At 42.2% G+C, this 21,439-nt stretch overlaps 1 protein-coding gene across 1 annotated transcript in view; it reads right to left on the bottom strand.

Moving 5' to 3' along the window:
• Positions 1 to 21,439, bottom strand: part of CDH13 (cadherin 13) — a 589,050-nt gene that overhangs the window by 281,556 nt on the left and 286,055 nt on the right. The window contains exon 5 of the mRNA XM_053400135.1: positions 8,742 to 8,894. Coding sequence (XP_053256110.1) covers positions 8,742 to 8,894 — 153 coding nt within the window. The remainder of the gene's footprint in view (positions 1 to 8,741; positions 8,895 to 21,439) is intronic.

The raw sequence follows: 21,439 nt of genomic DNA, 5'->3' as shown, positions 1-21,439 counted from the left end.
TACATTTCCTTCAGAAGCCTAGCTACATCCCCACCCCACCCACTACTTTTTGGGTTGATGTTAATTCCAAGTTTCCTAGGAAATATTCCCTGCTTACCCTGTTAATGGTATTTTTGTTATTATTCAGAATTCAGCTGATCAATTTCCTAACCTTGCCAACCTGGATTTAGGAGTTAAGTTGCCTCTTAGATTTCAGTTCAGGTAGCTCAGTCAATGAGAGGCTGGGGAAATTACATAGACGCTTGCATCTAGAACTTCAAAGCATGTTCTACACATAGTAAGCACTGTATTGATCAATAGCTACTGCTGAAGAAAAACAATGAGGCTCAGAGGCATGCCCTTGAATTTCTCAATTCTGTTAGTGGCATGTTTTCTCCTAAACTTACTGCATTCCTCCCACACCCTCCCACAATTTTGTAGGGACCCATCATATTTTAATACCCAGATTAATGCTTGCTATTAAAAACATGTTAACTGTGAAAACAATGGCACATCTATCACTGCTCTCCCTTCACCCCCTCAGCATATTGACACATTGTTTAAGCTATTAAGTGGGCACATGTGTTTTTTCTCTCTGCTTAGGTGTTACTGCAATTTACTCCATTGTTCAAAGAAGAGTGCCCAGGAATTAAATGACTGGATAATCAGTTTGCAGAGTGAAGACGTCTCTGTACAGAACAGATTGCAGTTTAATGTTCTGCTAGTAGTTCCATGCATCAATAAGCTCACCGTGTCACTATGTAAGTTGCCAAGTCTAGCTTCTCAAACATGTGTATTTACAGAAAGAGGGATGCAGGCTCAGCTAGTCACTACTTTCAAACAAACTCCAGGCCAGCTCTGGACAGATATAAACAGGGGTCTCCTGTGCAAGTAAACCTCCATCCCACAAACAAATTTAAAAAGCCATTGAATGTTAATCAGCTGAATGCCTGGTTGAAGAGAAACATTTTCACCTGGTGCCTATATATAATGAAGGTGCCAGGCGAGTCTCACTGAGGAAAGCATTCCGCAAATGGGGAGCCACTGCAGAAAAGGCCAATTCTCCAGTTGCCACCCTCCAGACCTCTCTTGCATGAAGGGCCTCACATGATGATCTCAGAGTCCAGGTAGGTTAATATGGAGAGGCTGTTTTTGAGGTATTACAGTCCTGAGCCATTTAAGGCTTTATATGTCAAAAACCAGCACTTTGCATTGGATCTGGAAACTAACTGGCAGCCAGTGCAGTCAGGCCAAGATTGGTGTAATATACTCAGATCATCTTGCGCTGATGAACAACCTGGCTGCCGTTATAACTTTGTGCCTGAAGCTGAATCTTTGTTGTTACAGTGGTACCTCTGGTTGCGAATAGGATCCATTCTGGAGCACTGTTTGCAACATGCGCAGAACGCAACCCGCGTCTCTTGGTCACGAATCGCCGCTTCTGTGCATGCGTGTGACATCATTTTGAGCACCTGTGTATGCGCAAGCAGCGAAACCCTCAAGTAACCCTTTCCAGTACTTCTGGGTCGCCGTGGGACGAAGCAAATGTAACAAGAGGTATGACTGTACTTTGCTTCAGTAAAGATCCCTTTGTGTAACATGTGTGACTTGACAAAACTTTTCAGAGAGAAGGTGGTTTTGCACAAAGATCTGAATATAAACCAATCCTAACATCAGAAATCACAATTTAAGAAACACCCAGGTTACATCCTTAATATGTGTGTTAAAACCACAACTGTGGGGAACTGCTTCTCACTTAATAAACAAGGATGGCAGAACAGGATGCACTGGATTTTAACAATGTTCTTCCACACAGGCCTGTGGGCTGTCTCTGTGGCTGTCCATATAAAGTTGGAGCTCTACTTTCCCTCGAATATAGTTACATTTCAATTTCTGCAACAGTTTGTACAGAAGAGTTGCCAGCTACCATTTAACCTTCTCATTTACCCATTCTCTTTATGTACTCAATCCATTTTCTTCAGTGACTGCTATGTATTTTACTCTGGTTGTTTGCATCCTGTGACAATCATTTTAAGACTCAACCACTGATCTAAATGCATTAGCTCTTAAAGCCATATCCAGGGCTCTCCCCCCCCCTTTTTCTGTCTTGCTTCAGCAAAACCCAGCTTCCTGGTGGAACTCATATGCAGTGACAAAATAGGGGAGGATACATGTTTTTGGTGGCACAAGTTATGTAATACTGGGAAGAATGGGGAAAAAATGTGTGCAGTTCACATTTTCATGCAGACCTACCCAATTCACAGTTTTTGGACTAATAAGTAAACCGGAATACCTCTATTCTTTGAAATTCACACATTGAATTATGTGACTCAGTTCCCCAACCAAACCATTTACACAAAATTGAACAGGTTAGCGACAATACTGTATAAAACTACAACATATTGGGGGAAATCGCTTGCAGAAATGCAAATATGAAGCCAAATGATACAAATAAAAGCAAAAAAGACTACATATTGTGAGAAATTAACACAAAAAGTCACAATTTTTGTGCAGATTTTTAAAAAGAAAATTTTGTTTAACAGATGTGGAAATGGAGCATGGAAATTGAACACTGGCATGCATGGGCTTTCAAGCCTCAGAGGGATATTTCTTTTGCAGGTAGAAAGTAAAATACCTCTTTCGCCTTGCAACAGATGAGAAAACAGCAAGAGGATTTATTATATTACATAACCAAATGTGACAGAGAACATGAAAGCACACCAAGGCCCATTTAATGATGTAGAAAGATCTGATGCATTTTTTGAAGTTAAATGGGACTGGACCTCCTCTGATCTGGATGGTAGCTTTTCAGAAGCAAAAGTGTGCTGTGAGTCTAATACCTTACAATAATAATTTAGGTAGCTGTTTTGCTAAAATCCAGCTTTTGCTTAAATAATCCTTTTTGACATGCAAAAGTATTCTTCTGTGACATTTACTGGATTACATATTTTGATGCCTGTACATAAAATGATTTAACAAGACCCCACACCACAAAAGTAAGGTACATGACAATCACATGTTGCAAAGTTCTGTGTTCTACAGATGCACATGTGAGGAACTGGGTGTCCTGCCTCCCACCCAAAACACAATACTGGGCATGTCTCAAGGTGATGTATGATGTAAACAGGAAAAAGTGAAACACACAAATATGAAAACTGCAGATAAGTTTAAAACTAAAACAATACAAAATAGACAAGGACCTATTATTTCAGCTGGGAAAGTCTGTTTGAACAAGAATATCTTCTGGAAGTGCAGATAGTAGGTGCCTGTCTAATTTTGAAAGGGATGCTGTTCCACAGAACAGGAACGGCAACATAGGCAGATATTTGGGGGATTAGACCAAACATACATCAAGTCCAGCATCCAGCTTAACCCAGTAGACAACCGCTTATATCCAGAAAGCCCACAAGCATGTCACAAAGATAAAAACCATCAACACCCTTATATGTCCCCCAGGGACTGGTGTTCAGAGGTATGTATACTGTTTTCTTTGAACACTACAGTCCCATTTAATTGTTATACGGAATGAACATTCTGCTGGATCAGTGTGCAGGAGATGTATAAAGGCAAATTCTGCCCTAGGGATCATTAGGAAATGAAGTGAAAATGAAAATGAAACTGCTGACATCATAATGCCATTCTATAAATCTATGGAGCAACCACATTGCATATACTGTGCACAGTTTTGGCCAACTCGCCTCATAAAGGATATTGTAGTGTCAAAAAAGTTTCAGAAAAGGATAACCCAAATCATCAAGGGGATGGAGTGACTTTCCTTTGAAGAAAGGTTGCAATGTTTGGGATGTTTTAGATTAGAGAAAAGGTAAGAGTAATATAAACGAAGCTGGGTGTTGGAAGATTCAATACAGAAAAAAGAAAGTGCTTCTTCATAGGTAAAGGCAAAGGACCCCTGGATGGTTAAGTCCAGTCAAAGGTAACTATGGGGTGTGGTGCTCATCTCGCTTTCAGGCCAAGGGAGCCGGTGTTTGTCCACAGACAGCTTTCCGGGTCATGTGGCCAGCATGATTAAACCGCTTCTGGCACAGTGGAACAGAGAGCACGGAAATGCTGTTTACTTCTTCATACAGTGCATTCAGCTATGGAACTTGCTCCCACAGGAGACTGTGTCACGAACCTGGATGGCTTTAAAAGAGGACTGCACAAATTCATGGATGATAAGGAATACCAGTTGCTGGAAGCCACAGGAGAAGAGAGGGCTCTTGTGCTTGGGTTCTGCTTGAGGCTGTCCTATGCTGGCTTGGATGGGCCATTGACCTGATTCAGCAAGGCTCTTCCTATGTGTTTATATCATTATCAAACCCAAAATACTGGTTCAGAACAATGCCAGAGCTCAGTGACAGAATATCTACTTTGCAGGCATGCAAAATGCCTGAAGCTCAGAGAACAGGTTGCTAGACTAGATGGGCCTTTGGTCTGATTCAGCAGGGCTATTCTTCCATTCTCTTTTGAAGGCAATAGCGCTCTCCCACTTTGTCCCTCTTAAAACTGGCATGCATTTACTTACCAAAGGGATCCCAAGCTTCTCCTGAAACACACTAATTTGTGGGGCCTATATGACAACAAAATACTCTGATCAGAAGCTTGAGACTTGTCAGCTCTAAAAGCTCCAGAGTCAGAATTAGGCAGTGGGGAGCCAGCCTTTTGGAGCACTCCAGCTTTTAAGGAGATAATAGCAGCCAGTCACAAATCTTTTATGTAGCTGCTTTCAGAGCACAAATACTTTGAAACCAAACACAATCGGAAACTGACACTTTGCAGGCATAAGACGTTGGGGCAAGGTAGGTGGGTGGGGAGAAGTTTGATAATGCCACTCAGCCAGCATCATGAAAATTGGAATCCTGACAAAATTTACCTAGGCAATTCCCCCTTTATGAAAAGGGAAACAAAACAGAGATTATGAAAGGTTTCTTTTTCTTTTTTAAATTTGTCTAAGAAAAATGTTTAACAAGTGCCGGATGTGAAATCAATTGTTAAGAAGCTTTCATTCTCCATGTTTCATTTTATTTCCTTCTCTTGCGGTGACAGGCTGTCTTCCTAGACAAGGATCCCAAGCTTTAGATAGTGACACATAAGAGGAAGCGTTCAGACCAATTAAGCCCACAGCTCCGTCAAAGAAGCAAGAAAGCACCCCTGTTTCTCTGAGAGAGATTAATTGGGATACTGAACATGATTATTAAAATCAGGTTGGGGGGGGAGGGGAGAGAATAAAAATCAAATAATGATGGTAGTGGGAGCCTACTTTATGTAACAGATGAATGACACCCAGGAAAATCTTGGAAAGTAGGAAAACAGGAAGCTGCCTTATACTGAATCAGACCAACAGTCCATCTAGTTCAGTGTTGTTTATACTGACTGACAGCATCTCTCCAGTGTTTCAGACAGGGAGATTTTCCCAGCCTTACCTAGTGATGCTGAGAGTTGAACCTAGGACCTTGTGCATGCAAAACATGTACTCTGCCACTGAGCTATCACATTTTATCATATATTGCAGGGGCCCAGGACTCAGAAAACTCCAACAGCCCTGGCATGTGGTACCCAGAAGTTTGAGCAGACCCTTGGCCTGAAAAAGGTTCACCAGCCATTCCTATGGCTGCTTAAAGACTTTTTATTATTTAGCATCTGTTGCAAGCCACATTGAAAGGATCTCAGTTATAAAGTGACATTTAAATATAGGAAATAAGCAAACAAGTAAGTAAAATAAATATTGGTTCCCACACAGACAGACTTGACTTTCACTATGTTTTGGAAAGTACCAGACAAAACTGCTCTTCCAAAGAAGGGATTTTGTTTTCAATATTTTGTACAATATTATGTGGAACAATATTTTGTAGTAATTAAGGGATTTCCTCAACCTCCACTTAAGCTGAGCACACTCCGTGAAACGAAAACACATTTTCAATTTGGGGAAAATAAAATTACTTTGGAGCCTGATTGTTAGCCATAAATTATCTGTCACAAACATTGGGTGGTTAATGTATTAATAGCCTTCCATCTACAGAATTGGATTTAGTATTCCTGTTTATTGAATTGATTTGCAAGCTGTTTACTCAGACTAGAAGAATAATTTGTGAATGACCAAGTCTGTGAGAGTCTAAATGAAAAGGTGGGAACTAATTCCATTAGTTAATCTGTGCTACTTCCTTCCTTCCTTTTCTTTCTCTTTCTTTCTTTCTAAATGTAATTGTCTCTGTTTTTATTTTTAAAAGATAAAACTGCAACATCTACACATTAATTCTCCCTTCCCCAACTTGGTGCCGGTCATGTCTTTTGAATTACAACTCCCATCACCCTTGGTACTAGGTCATGCTGGCTGGTCCGATGGGATTTGTAGTCAAATCAAAGTTCCTTGCTCAAGCAAGAACTTCCAAGTTCACATTAAATTTTGTTTTAGGCAGAAGTTAATGGTGACACTACCTAGAAGGCTTCCAGCTCAGCCATTTACTTGAGGTTAATGGCTCCTTGCTCCAGACAAGTGGCAAATCATTCTTCTGCTGGAGAGAAAAAATGTACCGCAGGAAGTTCTCTGTCGCAATTGTAATTTGAATGAGCTGGGCCCATCTCTCAAGCCTATTGCATTGAACCAGATGACCCACTTATCACTTCCAGCTTTGCAGAATACCAGGATTCTATTCTGCTGCACTGACAGTTCAGAAAATATTTATATCTTTCCATGGAGAGTCATCTCCTCCTATTTTTCATCTCCATTGTGCTCTTAAAATAATTCATAAGCACCAAACGAAGGAAAGCATTTTTTTTTAAAAAGAAACTTTCCCAAGACTTTGCAAGAGACTCAAATACTTTCATGTATCAAGAAAAATCAAAGGGGGGACAGAACCCTGCTGCTTTCTTGACTTCACAATACATCTTCATTGATTCCAGTTCATTGTTTTTCCAAAGACTGACTAATCAAGTTGAGCATTCTCCTTCTGCAGATCTTCTTGACTGCAGCTTTCTCAACGGGACTCTGGCTGGCCTGCTGAGCACCAGAATTATCACGGGTCACACAGAAAGAGTTGCAGCCCATTAAAAGATGCATTTGCATCTCCTTTCTGGCTCATCTAGCATGCTGCAATATATATTGTTTTATGTGATTTGCAAGGCTTAAGGGCAGGGGGAGACTATTCTAAAGGAAATAAATTGGGGTTATATTTGAAGATGTGCTGTAATCGTTCCAGCATGGGGAATGCTTTGGTTTACTACGAGAGAAGGCTGCCCTTTGATCAACTATTTGGCCATACAGGATTTGACACCTAAAAGGAGTGTTACATGCCTATACTCTTGAATTTGGAGCCCTGAATAACAGGCACCACTAACTTCCTACTCCCTGTGCCATGAGAATCAAGAGACCCAACCTCTGCAACTATCTGATCTATAGCCTATACAATTTGTTGGTGAGATGTACCATTAAGTTGTAACTTGCCTTCCTACTTTCTGACAATACGTTCTTCCTTTCTTGTCTATTTTCTGGCCCATACAGCCTTGTTATATATGGTCTGATCCTGCTACTACAGGTACTGCAGCCTTGGTTCTACAGGCAGTGCTACTGCCTTTAGAACAGAGGTCAACAAAGTGGCATTTGTGGACACAATGAAACCCTTGATAATGTTCCAATTCCTGTCCATACCACAGAATTCAGAGAAGTTTTGAAGGAGCTGTATTTTGCTTGGTTTGATATTTGGTAAATACCCACAGGTCCTGCTTTCTGAACATAATGTGTACCCAGGAAATTGTTTGTTAGGGGAGTGTTTGCATAACAAGCTGACAATTGCCATTGTTTCCTATATCTCTAATCTGTGATTTGTCCCATCTCTCACCACCCTTCTTGAAATGGCTGCAGTCAACCAGCAGAAGAGAGACAAAAGAAAAATATATATTTTTCTGATCTCTCCCTCCCTGCATGGTTTCTATCCTAAAATGTTTGGCACTGACAAGCAAAACACCAATAAAGAGGTGGACAAAGTCCAGCTTTTCGTTTTGACTGATTCTGCAGTGCATATAGTGAGGTTTGGGTACTAATTTCTTGTGTTCTGATAAATGAATTTTTGGATAGTGAGCTCTTGGAAAGCAACAGAAAGGGGACAAATTTCTCCCCAGGCCCTACAAGATTCACATATTCTGGCCAGCCTCATCACTTCACTTGTTTTGAATTTTCTACATCACTATCTACAACACTATGAAGAAGCAGCAAATTGAAGCCAAGAAACATAAAGCATAACTTTTGCAACATCCCATGAAGATAAAGAGCCCCTCCAGGTTACTTGTTTATTGATCATCCATCCTGATTTTCTTGCACAAAGATCACACAGAAGTTGCATTATATCCAGTATTTACTGAGCATGCATCCTGATTTGTTGGCAGGGTGGTTATAGAACAATCAGCATTTGTCCTGCATTCATCCTGATTTGCTTGTAAGGGTTTATAAACCTTCCCATACATTCATCTCACAATTTCTAATGCATTTCCCCATCACTTTCCAAACCACAAAATGTCTTTCTTTCTTTTTCTTTTCTTTTTTAAAAAGTGGATTTATTGTGCTAGGATGACAAAGTTTTTAAAATCCACTTCAAATGCACAAACATAAAGGTCTGGTATGTGATTGAATCACTCAGACAAAATGTGACAGTCTGGAGGCAATCACAAGTTAAAAGGGAGAGAGAGAGAGAGAGAGAGAGAGAGAGAGAGAGAGAGAGAGAACAACATGCACACACACTCACACACAAATACATTGCATGGAGATTTACCTGGTATGTGGCCATTGCTTCTCTGTCCAGAGATCGTGTCACAAGGACCTCTCCTGTGCTCTCGACAATTTTGAAAAATCCCTTTGGCTCCTGGTCCACACCTTTCCCAAAAACCCGAAATTTGGAGCCCTCTGGTCTGTCATTGTCTACCACCTGTATGAGGCAAACACAGTAGTGAGGATACAAGCCAAGGAAGCAGCAAAAAGGAATTAGGAACAATTTATCATCTTGTAGCATGCCTATATTATGATTCCTACACCTCACATAGCTACAATTCCCAAAGTAGTTTAATAATCAATCCCTCTTCCTAGGGTAGTATTGGAACTGTAGTTCTGTGAGGGGAACTCACAACTCTCAGCACTCTTAACGAACTGCAGTTCCCAGGATTCTTTGGAGAATCCATGACTTTTTAAAGTGACATGATACTGCTTTAAATTTATAGTGCAGATGGGGCCTCACGTAAGGCAAGAGACAGGTCTAGGTAACAGCTGGGGTTTATGTTTTCAGCAATGGAGATCAGGACATTGCTTTCCCTGCCTTCCCCCAGAATCCTAGGTGTAACCTGATGCCAACAGAACCTAGCAGACACTAATTCAATGTGCCCCCTTCCCTGTTGTTGTTTTTTTGGGGGGGTGAGTGTGTGTGTGAGAGAGAGATTTGCCATCAATGTTAGCTGCCAGTTAAACAATAATAATGACTCTAGCCATGTCTCTTTAAAGATGTTCAATTCAATATAAGTTTATTGTTCTAGCCAATGACCATGACAAACCTGCAACAACAGTAGCAATAAAACAATACAGTTCATCTATCCATAATATGAGGCAACATTCATGATGTAAGAAATGTTGTTTTCTCTATATATACAATGGTGGTGCTGGCTATTATTATTCATAATATTTCTTACCCACCCATGTGAGGGTAAAAAGGTGTGTGTGCAGCATCCAATGAGGCTACATCATAAAGGTCCCAGGTGTGCCTCTGGGGAGAGGGAATTCTACAGCTGCTACAGATAATGCCTTCTGCTGGAAAACCATCCCCTTAATATCTGAGGGTGGTAGTGGCACTGCCAAGAAGGAAATAGTGCAAAGTGTACAGTTGCTGCATTTTGGGTCAAGCAACGCCACCGGTTCTCACTGGAAACTGGAGAGTTGTTCAATTCACTAAAACAAAGAGGGAATTCTGCACATGGTGTCAGAAATGAACAGCAAAGCTCTTCCACATGAGAGATCTGCGATCATTTCAGAGGACAAAGGAGTTTGTTTTCAGGAAGTCCAGGTTCTGATTGCTGTCCACAGCACCCTCTCAACATTTCAAGGCCTCATCTACACTATACATTTAAAGAACTATGATACTGCTTTAAACAGCTATGGTTTCCCCAAAGACTTCTGGGAGCTGAAGTTTTTTTTAAGGGTGCTGAGAATTGTTAAGAGAACACTATTCCTCCTCACAGGAGTATGATTCTTACGAAGAAAGTATGATTAATAAACCATTCTGAGAGCTGTAGCTCTGTGAGGGGAATAGAGGTCAATCAAAGCGCTCAGCACCCTTTATATACTACAGTTCACAGAATTATTTGGACGAAGCCATTATTATTATTAAAGTGGTATCATAGTGCTTTAAATGTATGAAGTGAATGTGGTCAAAGTGAGTGCTTCAGAAGACAAAGGAGTTTGTTTTCCAGGAAGTCATTCTATTGCTCTGAAGGACAGTCATTCAGATCCCCCTGAAAAGCTTGCTGTTGCCTCTAGTCATTCTCCCTCCAAATTTTGCAAATAAAGTTAACATAAAAAACCCTCCTAGATATGGTTCAGAACAAAACACCTGCAATGAAAACTAAGCACAAGAGTCAAGATCCAATTATGTCTGCCCATCCCTGAGTCTATCCTTGCACCTGCTCTTTTAAAGTCTGAAATGACGACATTGACAATTACCCAGAAGAAGGTCTTTCTAAGTTGATACTTTGTTTAAAGTTTAATTAGCCACAAGAGGGAGCTACGTACTCCCAAAAATGACAGAAATATGGACCTCTTCTAATTGAGGTGACATTCATATATAATTCCACATTAAATAGACAGGACTTATCCCAAAGAATTCTGGGAGGTGCAATTTGTTAAAGGTGCTGAGAGGTGTTAGGAGGCCCCCACTCCTCCCAGAAAGTTACAATTCTCAGAATCCTCTGTGAATAGGAAGTGATTGTCAAACTGCTCTGGGAACTGCTCTCAGCACCCTTAATAAACCACAGCTCCCAGAATCCTTTGGGGAAAACCATGATGCCTATAGAATGTTGACACAATTCAAAATGTGTGCTCCTTTGGTTGAGGTCCCTTCACCCACCCCCAATAAAATATTTGAGGGGGCCACCCTACCCCACCCCCAAAGTTGATGGGCATTGCCATTCAAATGGTGCGCGCACACCATATCATGTGATCAATTATGTGGGACGGGGCTTATCTGCTCCCACAGTGTGTTGGCACTCCTGTTTTGATAACACCGAAGAATGTAGAGTTGTGGGGGGATTGGCAGAAATCAAAATGCCATGTTTTTGAGGGTCCAGGTAATAGTAACCAGTGTGGCATAGTGGTTAAGGTGTCAAACTAAGTCCTGAGGCACTAGGGTTCACATTCCTCCTTGCCCATGATGCTCACTGGGTGACCTTGGACACCAGCTCTCGGAGTAGCCTACCACACAAGGATAGTATAGCGATAGGGAGAGGCAGGTATATCACCTTGAGCTCCTTTTAGGAAAAGCAAGATATAAATGAAATAAATAAGAGAGCAACACCATTCTGGCATCTTTAGAACATTTCATCAAATGGTATCCAATGCTGGCCCTACACAGAGTAGACACATTGAAGCTAAAGGACATTAGCTGCAATGGGTCTACTCTGAGTAGGGCTTAGTTGGCCACAGTCCATCCCTGTTTCTTCTTCATCATTATCCCAGTGTATCATCATCATCATTTTATTTGTATGCCGCCTTTCCATAGTTAAAATAATGCTCAAGGCAGCTTACAGCATGACAAGATTTACATAATCACCAACTTAATGAAGGTCATAAACAATAAATAAAATACATCAGAAAGTACACAACGAAATGGAAAACAGTTTCCACATAATTCATAAAAGCTAAAAACTAAGAATACAGCATTGATATCAATCACAATCTAAAATGACATAGATAAAAAATAAAAGCAATTTTAAAAAGAAAACAAAAACGGAGACCTCTCTGCCCAGCAGCAGCAGCAGCAGCACTCCTTTATGGAGCCTGTCAGGCCCCGCCCCAAGCCAGGTGAAGAAGAAAAACCCCATTTCTTCCCATAATTCCCATTGCAATGATTCTGTTCCTGCACTCCCTGATTTTCTGCCTTCCAGATGTTTTGGATAAGAATTCCCTTCATCCTGGACCACTGGCCATCTTCTCTGGGGAAGATGGGAATTGTAAGCCAAAATATCTGGAGGGCACCAGTTTACAGGTGGCTGTTCTGTGCCATGATGTGGCATTGCTCCAATGAGACTTATGGGGGGATTATAAGGTGCCCCCCCAGCCAAGAGAAGTTACATTGCTTCCACAAAATACACTATGAACAATCTGGGCAGGGGTTGGTTTTGGCTCCTTGCCCATTTTGCCCTCTCCAACACCCCCTGTGAATAAATGTTCTTGTGAGATTCAGGCCTAATTCAAATCTTCTGAACAGGAAAAGGAGCACTTCTGAAGCAGGAAAAGACTGCATCCCTTGAGGTTTCTCCATAAGGGAAATCAAAGCTAAGGCAAATGGCATTCGAAGGCTGATAAACTCCTACAAGCAGTATAAAACAAATGGGCAACTATACTTAGAAGTCCCTTACACTCAGTGAATTCTGGCCAGAAGAAATTCACCAACACCATTTTTCAACTGGTGTTACCATGTCCCTTCCAGCTAAGCTCATTTCAACAGTATGATCCCTCAGCTGTTCTGATCTTATCACAGAAGTAAATCACAGAGCGTTTTCCAAGGAGTGAGAAAGAAATAGATAAGTGGAGCCAGGCAGAGGGAACATCAGCCCACAATATCCCCAGGAGAGGATTTGTGTGTGTGTGTGTAGTTTTATAACCACAACAATTTTGCTTTTGACAATATTATTCCAGCTTAGCAACCACAGAGGTGATGTTACTTAATAACTCTCTATCCCCCCTCGCAAACTCTAAGTATTCCTGCACATCCTTTAGTCTCAGAGGTAGGTATGTGGTTGCACTCAAAATAATTTTCCATTTCCCAACACAAAAGTACCTGGATTTTAACAGAAACTCTATACCAAGGGTATCCAAGATGGTGTACTCCACATGTGCCCACTATAAGTCCCATCAACCTTAGGCAGTATGGTCAGGGATGATGGGAATTGTAGTTCAGGTACCACATTGATTACCCCTGCTCTACACATTCCAGGCACCCACATCATCTCATTCAATTGTAAGACTCACAACTCCCTCAAAGAATCCTGGGAACTAAGGTTAGTTAAGGGTCTTTTAAAAATTCTCAGCACCCTTAACACACTACAGTTCCCAGACTTCTTTCAGAGAAGTCATGGCTCTTAAAGTGATACAATGCTGTAAGAGTGTTTTAGATGCATGGTGGGGGGTGACTTTAAGTCTACACAGTATAAATTAAAAACAACATTCGCCTACTTGACAGGGTTGGATTATATACTATATATTTATTTGTTCTGGAGATTTCTATTCCTGTTCCCAGTGTATCTGTACCCTCACAAGGCAGCTTACATTTGCAACAGCAAACCATAACAAAAAGTATTATAAATATAATGAGAAATATTGTGGGGGTTTTTTTTTGTGTGTGTGTGTGTATGTGTATAAAACAAAGGGTGGCTGGGGAGACCCAGCCAGATGGGTGGGGTACAAATAATAAAATTATCATTGAAATTATTAAATGTATCAACAATCCCAGATGATTAAAAATAATCAAATAGCACAAAACATCAGTGCTAAAAAGGTGTTAAAAATATCAGCATAAACAGAGCTCAATAAAATTATCCAAATGCAGATCAAAAGGGGGGGGGGAGCCCTTAAGCACCTTCTAAGAATCAACAGCAAAGGAGCAATGTCCATTTCCCTGGGAAGGCACTCCAGCAGTGTGGGGCCAACCCAAAAAGGGTCCTGCCTATGGTGTGCTCCAACCAGACAGCTTCTGTGGCGAGTCAAAGATCAGGACCAAAGAAACTGAACTCAAAGGTATCCTTCATGTGGGTATTATATAGGTATCCTTCAGATAGCCTGGTCCCCAACAGTTTAGGGATATAAAGGTCAGTTCCAGCACCTTAAATGGGGTCTGGGGGAAAATTGGCAGCCAGTGGTACCACCACAGAAGAAGTGTAATGCAGTCCCAATGCCAACATGCATTTCAGCTGCCACATTCTGCCCTATACGAAGTGTCCAAAACATCTTTAAGTCACATTACAGTACTCTGGCGTGGATGTAACCAAAAAATGCAATTCAAAAAGAGATAAATAGATACAGAACAACAATAAACATGTACACCTCCTTTCTCTTGAACATATTTTTTTCAGGAATCCAGCAGTACAGATTATGAATGTGTGTGTGTGTGTGTGTGTGTGTGTGTGTGTAGGTGTGTTTGTATTTGCAGTGCACTTTTTTGGTTTTGGTTGTGTGTTTCTTTACTGTAATAAATGTTTCCTTTTTTCTGACAGGCAGAAAAGTTGCACACTAGCAAATAAACAGGCACAATTTAATTCAGCAAAGAAAACTAAGTCTGGCTCTTAACTTTTTGCTATATTTCCTTTTGCAGGTTTAATTAGTTTTTTCCCCCCATCCTCTATTCGATGTCAAATCCCCAAGGGTCAATTTTAATTGGGAGATGCATGTGACTAGAAATGCTGCTCTAATTTTACTATTTTAAGTGCAGAATAATAATAATAAAATGAATATCTGCTGGGCAATGCAGCTCCTCAAAGCGTTGCTGTGGTTTCCTGCAGGCTTTAGGGCTATATATCCAACAGAGACGGGCCAAGACACATTGATGCCTCAGGCAGAAAATCAAAATGGCGTTCCCACAACGGTAATAAACAAAATAATTGAGAAGATGCTGCTTTTTCACAGCACCCCATAACCGTGGCGGCTGGTAACCACAGAAGCTGGTGGGACAGAACAGCTAATGGCAGGCAGAGTCAACTTATTCTGGCTTTCTTCCCATCCTCCTCCCTTGCAAGGAATATAAAAAGGTAAAGGTACCCCTGCCCGTACGGGCCAGTCTTGACAGACTCTAGGGTTGTGCGCCCATCTCACTCTAGAGGCCGGGGGCCAGCGCTGTCCGGAGACACTTCCGGGTCACGTGGCCAGCGTGACAAAGCTGCATCTGGCGAGCCAGCGCAGCACACGGAAACGCTGTTTACCTTCCCGCTAGTGAGCGGTCCCTATTTATCTACTTGCACCCGGGGGTGCTTTCGAACTGCTAGGTTGGCAGGCGCTGGGACTGAGCAGCGGGAGCGCACCCCGCCGCGGGGATTCGAACCGCCGACCTTTCGATCGGCAAGCCCTAGGCGCTGAGGCTTTTATCCACAGGAAGCACTTAAACAGTTATCAGACAAAAGCATCAGAGGGCACCTAGGATTTTACATTTCTAGGGGCTGGCATCAAATACCTAGATAGACTTGTCATTTTTCAGTTCTACTTATACCAAAAGGGGTGAACAGAAAAGACTCTGGGGAGTTATCTGAATGATAAGTTATTTATGAGTACAGTGGTACCTCGGGTTACAGATGCTTCAGGCTACAGATGCTTCAGGTTACAGACTCCGCTAACCCAGAAATAGTACCTCGGGTTAAGAACTTTGCTTCAGGATGAGAACAGAAATCGTGCAGTGGCAGTGGGAGGCCCCATTAGCTAAAGTGGTGCTTCAGGTTAAGAACAGTTTCAGGTTAAGAACGGACCTCCAGAACGAATTAAGTTCTTAACCCAAGGTACCACTGTATGACTGAGGAGACACTAGACTGTTGGGCTAAAGCTTTGCATTTTAGGGTGCAGAAATGGTGGCTGAATGAAGACATGCATCACTTATTTACTGCATTTATATCCCATTCTTACGTTTGGGGGATGGACAGGTGGTGTGATGTGTGTGCCTTGAATGCACGTAAATGGGGAGTTTCCTGCATTGCAAAACTCAGTGAACAGCACAATTCATAGGAAAACTGCATTCCAGTCTCCATATTAGTTCAGGAAGTAAGTGCAAATTAGGTCAGCTCATTTTTAAATGCAGATTGAACAAAATTCTCCAGCTTCCCTAGAGGTATTTTGAAGTTTACAGCACAGCTGCAGCTAGGCCTTCTTGCAACACATTGTTATTCTTGTTGCAAATGCAGCAGAATTTTCTCCAAAAAGTTCAAAACAGAATATATGGTTCTCCCTTCCAACTTTCTCAAAGTTATCCTCATAGCAACCCTGCAAGGCAGGCTAGATTGAGTGAGAGTTTATGAATTTCAGGGGGTTGGACTGGATGACCCGTGGGTCCCTTCCAACTCTAAGATTCTATGATTCTATGAATACTTCCTCTTGTCCCTCTGCATTCCCCCTGAGGAAAATCATCCTTTAGTGTTCAATCAAAGCAAATGAGCAATTCAGATGTTCACCAGATTGAAGTTTGCTCCATTTTAGAGATAAGGAGTAGGCTTTCCCTGGGAAAGGAGAGGGGCAAAAGGAAAACTGTTCAGTCCAAGGAGAATGTGGATGAGCACCAAGAGAGGGATTGGTCAAAATTCATTCAGTCAGTTTCATGCATGAGTATAGATTGACAATCTGGCCTTCCTGTTCCAAATCTGCATGTGTATCTGTGCTAAGTAATGCTCATTTGGATTTGAATCTGAATACATTCCAATGCGGGTGGCGCTGTGGTCTAAATCACTGAGCCTCTTGGGCTTGCCGATCAGAAGTTTGGCGGTTCGAATCCCCACGACGGGGTGAGCTCCCGTTGCTCAGTCCCTGCTCCTGCCAACCTAGCAGTTCGAAAGCACGTTAAAGTGCAAGTAGATCACTAGGTACCACTCTGGCGGGAAGGTAAACGGCGTTTCCGTGTGCTGCACTGGTTCGCCAGAAGTGGCTTAGTCATGCTGGCCACATGACCCGGAAGCTGTACACCGGCTCCCTTGACCAGTAAAGCAAGATGAGTGCTGCAACCCCAGAGTCGTCTGCAACTGGACTTAACTGTCAGGGGTCCTTTACCTTTACAATCCAATTAAAATCAAAACAGTAGCCATATCCACATGTGAATTTTCATTGCCTCATTTGCAGCAATGCTCAATAATCTGCACAGATATCCAAGGCCATGGAGTAGTACTAATCTACACACATGCCAAACACTTTTTTGTTGTTGCTGCTGCACTATTAGGGTTTGCAAAGTTTGTGGTTCAAATAAATTACATGAAAACCAACATAAAGGTCAATGCCTTTTGCAATGCAAAATTTGTGGGATGCAAATCTCACAAGACCTTCACTATTTGATTTATATTTCACCTTTCCTCCAAGGAGTTCATAGCAGCTTACATGTGCCCCCCCCTTTTATTCTCACAACAGTGACTGGGCCACAGGTACACAGTGAGCTTTATGTCCAAGTGGTGATTTGAACCCTGGTCTCCCAGGTCCTAGTCCAATGCGCCAACCATCCCACTGCACAGCTTGCATGGGTATTTTGGTGGGGAGTTAAGCCTGCATTTCTTTAGCATTTATAAACTAGCGAGGATAACAATGCATTTATCTAATCATATAGCTCAAAACCCAAAGGGAAGAAAAAATCAGAAAATCTCTACAACAGACCATAGCATTTTGAAAATATAAGCCTTGGAAAGCTGCTTCTGACACAATGTTAAGACCCAGGTTCAAATCTCAGGTAGGATCGGGCATGTTGTTATCTCTATGCCACATCGTAAACCTACTTTAACAAAATTGTCATGAGGATAAATACACTGAGATGAGGATAAGTCCTTGATGTAGGACAGATGGAGGACAGAAATACTTTGGAGGTATTAACATGCATAACAGTGCCTTATTTTGCCTTCACATTCCTAATCTTGCATCTCCAAGTCAGACAGGTTTGTCGAATGAGGACCACAAAATTAGAAACCTGAAGGATCACAGCTGTGTGTGTGTGTGTGTGTGTGTGTGTGTAAATGACAGAATTCATCCTCTCCCAATGACTTCACTGCGGGCAATCAGGTCCTGACTCCAACTGTTTCCGACAAGATATGACTCCTAATAACATCATCCCACACAAAACTTCATGCGGCAGAGAGAGGTGGGGTTGGGGTGGGGAGAAAGGTGAGAAGAAAATCCAGAGTACTTGATATAATTTCTCAAATGAATCCCTCATAATTGAAATCATCTTGGATCTAGCTTATTACATCTAGATGCTTTACTTTTGCAGGGAAACACTTAGCACCCGGTTCCCATATGTAGCTTATAACCCACAGATCTAATTATAGATTTTTCTCAGTTACCAGTTCCCTAGGAAACAAATCCATGGCTCATGTACTGAAGGTCATGGGAGGAAGATTTTCCCCCACCCCCATGTATAAGTAACTTATCTAGAGGTCACAGGTCTGGATGGTGACAAGATAATGACACTACTGTCAAGGACAGACAGCTGGTCCACTGGACCAATTTAACACCTTGAACTTTTAAATCTTGTAAGCCCTTCATACTTTAATTATTAATTGAAACACCTACTTTTTTCTTGCAATAAAGAGAGGAATCCAATGAGGGTTTTTTTTGGGGGGGTGCACATTTTTCTGGTTACAAAGTAAGGAACAAGGAGAAACCACTGTGAATATCTAAAAAAACAGGAAGGGATGGCATGCCTGATAGGTTATCATACGATACTTATTCAGAAATTGTCCCTGCACTTCAGCTTAAAATGGCAGCACAGAAACCGATCCAAGCGTTTTAATCAATAGGCTTTGTGGTTGCTGCTCTTCCAGAATGGGAAAGATGGATAAACAGGTGTGGTGCTTGAAATTTATTCTGCATTGCTCTTAAGGTGATTGCATTGTAACACCAAGAGGCACACAGACAGTGGCCAATGGAAGATTGAATTATAAAACAAGTAGCAGGTAAAATAGGACGTGTCTAGAGATGGAATTTGGAACCAGGACAGCACTGACAGGGCAGTTTATTCTGTTTCCCTAACTGGTAATTTATTCATTATATTTGGGCTTTCACGTGTGCAAAAATCAGTTCTGGAAACCTAGCAGCACATGGGAGAAGTTTAACACTCATTTCCATGTGCAATCGATTCCAGAAATCTTCTGTTTGTAACCCCGTGGACCCAGAAAATGGGGGGAGTGAAGTGATGAAATCTGAAGCAGTTCTTTTCTGCCATTTTTATGGGGAAACAGAAGGATGCAGGTACAGCAGCAATGTTATCCAAGGATGTTCATGGTTGTATCATACCATGCCCACTGGGGTGAATTAAATTTAGCATGACATGGTGGTACATCAATTAAAAAAACCTCACAGTTCCACAACACAACAACTACTGCAGTGTGAAAGGAATGTTAGAAAACTGGCAGAAGGATTATAATCACTAGCATTAGAATCAGGAAAACTAACACAATATTACCCTCATCTGAATGCACCATAACTGTGTGGAAGAGGTGTTGATGTTGGTTCTGATCCTGATATTCACATGTTGACCAGCTCATCTATATAACGTGTGCAAGCATTACATTAATACCCTCACTATATGAAATCTATAGCCTGCCAATATTCAGGGTGCATACATAGGTTGTGAGTTACAGAATAGATTGATGCATGGAGAGCAGAAGTGGGATCTTGCCACTATCCTGGCATGTTCCACCAGCTTTCTGCCAGGAACAGCCTATAACCAGATGAGACTTTTGAGGAGGAAAATAACACTATCACCTGTTATAGTATACATAGAGTTCAAGGGGAGTCAGCAGATACAGACCACCACCACCCTAATAACGCCACCTGGGATCACCACCAACCCTCCAGGATCTCCAAATGGGTCCTATCTCAGAAGCAGAGACAGTGGTAGTGCCTGAGTAGAAGACCAATATCAGAGAGATGGTGCGCGTATTTAACACATCACCTTCCATCCCTTCTCATGAGGAGGAAGCCAGATGACTCCCAAGGTCTGTAAATCAGAGCCTTCCCGAGTGTCATGAGCCCAGTGGAGACGTCATGGAAGGGATGGGTGGATTCTGAGGAGGAGGAGGAAGATATGAGGGAGTTGGAGAGAGAACCAGGGGTAGGGTCTGAGAGGGATGAGGGAGTCTAAATTATGTCTGAGCTGGAGAAGGGGGGCAGTGGTCCAAAGTGTCAGGAGCTCGGTCCTGAGGAAGGTTCAAGTGGGTTGTCATAGAAGTGTCCCACCCCTGTGATATGAGACACCTTTAGTCAGACACCTTGGGAAGGGCCGCTGCCAATCCCTCCTATCACTCCTGTCAGTTAGCAGCAGCCTCGTGGGGAGGCACCTGAGAGTAAGTCAGATACTGTGCCAGCACCTCCATCGCCAAGGACATGGTGTTGCCAGCACTGGTGCAAACAAATTTCACATTTGCAGAGTGCATGTCCAGAAGTGCTTTCCCAGAGCAGAGATGCCTGTCATTTACCACACTAAGGCTTGTGCCCACCCTGCTCTTCAAAAGGAAGAGGTAGGGGGCATGAAGCTTGTTGAGTCAGCATTTCTGTTGGAGCTTAGACATACAATTCACCTGCTGTGCCTTTAGCTCTTGCCTTACCTATGTACAGTGGTACCTCGGGTTACATACGCTTCAGGTTACATACGCTTCAGGTTACAGACTCCGCCAACCCAGAAATAGTACCTCGGGTTAAGAACTTTGCTTCAGGATGAGAACAGAAATTGTGCTCCAGCGGCGCGACAGCAGCTAAAGTGGTGCTTCAGGTTAAGAACAGTTTCAGGTTAAGAACAGACCTCCAGAACGAATTAAGTACTTAACTCAAGGTACCACTGTATTGGTCAGATTTAAGCTTCAAAAAAATTGGCAGAAACAGAAACCCGAGTTCACGTTCTTCATCTGGCTATGAGGGCAAGGACACTGATATGCCAATGAAAAGTTGGCAGCAGAACCAAGCAGTTCAATTCATTATTTATTTATTCCATTTCTACCCCACCTTTTTCTTCAAGGAGCTTCAAGTGCTGTACATGGTTCTCCCCCTCCTCATTTCATCCCCCAAACAACCCTGTGAGGCAGGATACGCTGAGAGGCAGTGACTGGCCTATGCTTCATGGCTGGGTAGTAATTTGAACCCTGGTCTCACAGGTCATAGTCTGACACTCTAACCACTACACCACACTGGCTCACCTACACCAAAGTGCTGAAGCAACACCTTATCCCAGAGAACTTCCTCTGAAACATTAATCCTTGTCTCACCAGTAAGGCAGAATTTTGAAGCAGTGGTCATGGCAACAATACATGACCCTTATGGATATATGCAGTTGTCAGTGACATTTGAACCCCTGGACCACTGCACTGTCTGCATCCAAGAAAGGAATGGCCATTTTCGATTTGCTGCTGCAAACCTGATTAATATTCACCCAAACAGCATGGTGTCACAAGACCACATCCCTATGTGAAGTGATTTGATAGCAAAAAGCAAGTTTAAGAGCCCAAATTAGGTCAACTCCGTATCATAAAAATTTCCACCCCTTTATACATC

Source organism: Podarcis raffonei, chromosome 8 (genome assembly GCF_027172205.1).
Source record: "Podarcis raffonei isolate rPodRaf1 chromosome 8, rPodRaf1.pri, whole genome shotgun sequence".
Lineage (NCBI taxonomy): Eukaryota > Metazoa > Chordata > Lepidosauria > Squamata > Lacertidae > Podarcis > Podarcis raffonei.
The sequence above is the reverse complement of the archived record's forward strand: the minus strand, read 5'-3'. Positions and strand labels throughout refer to the sequence as shown.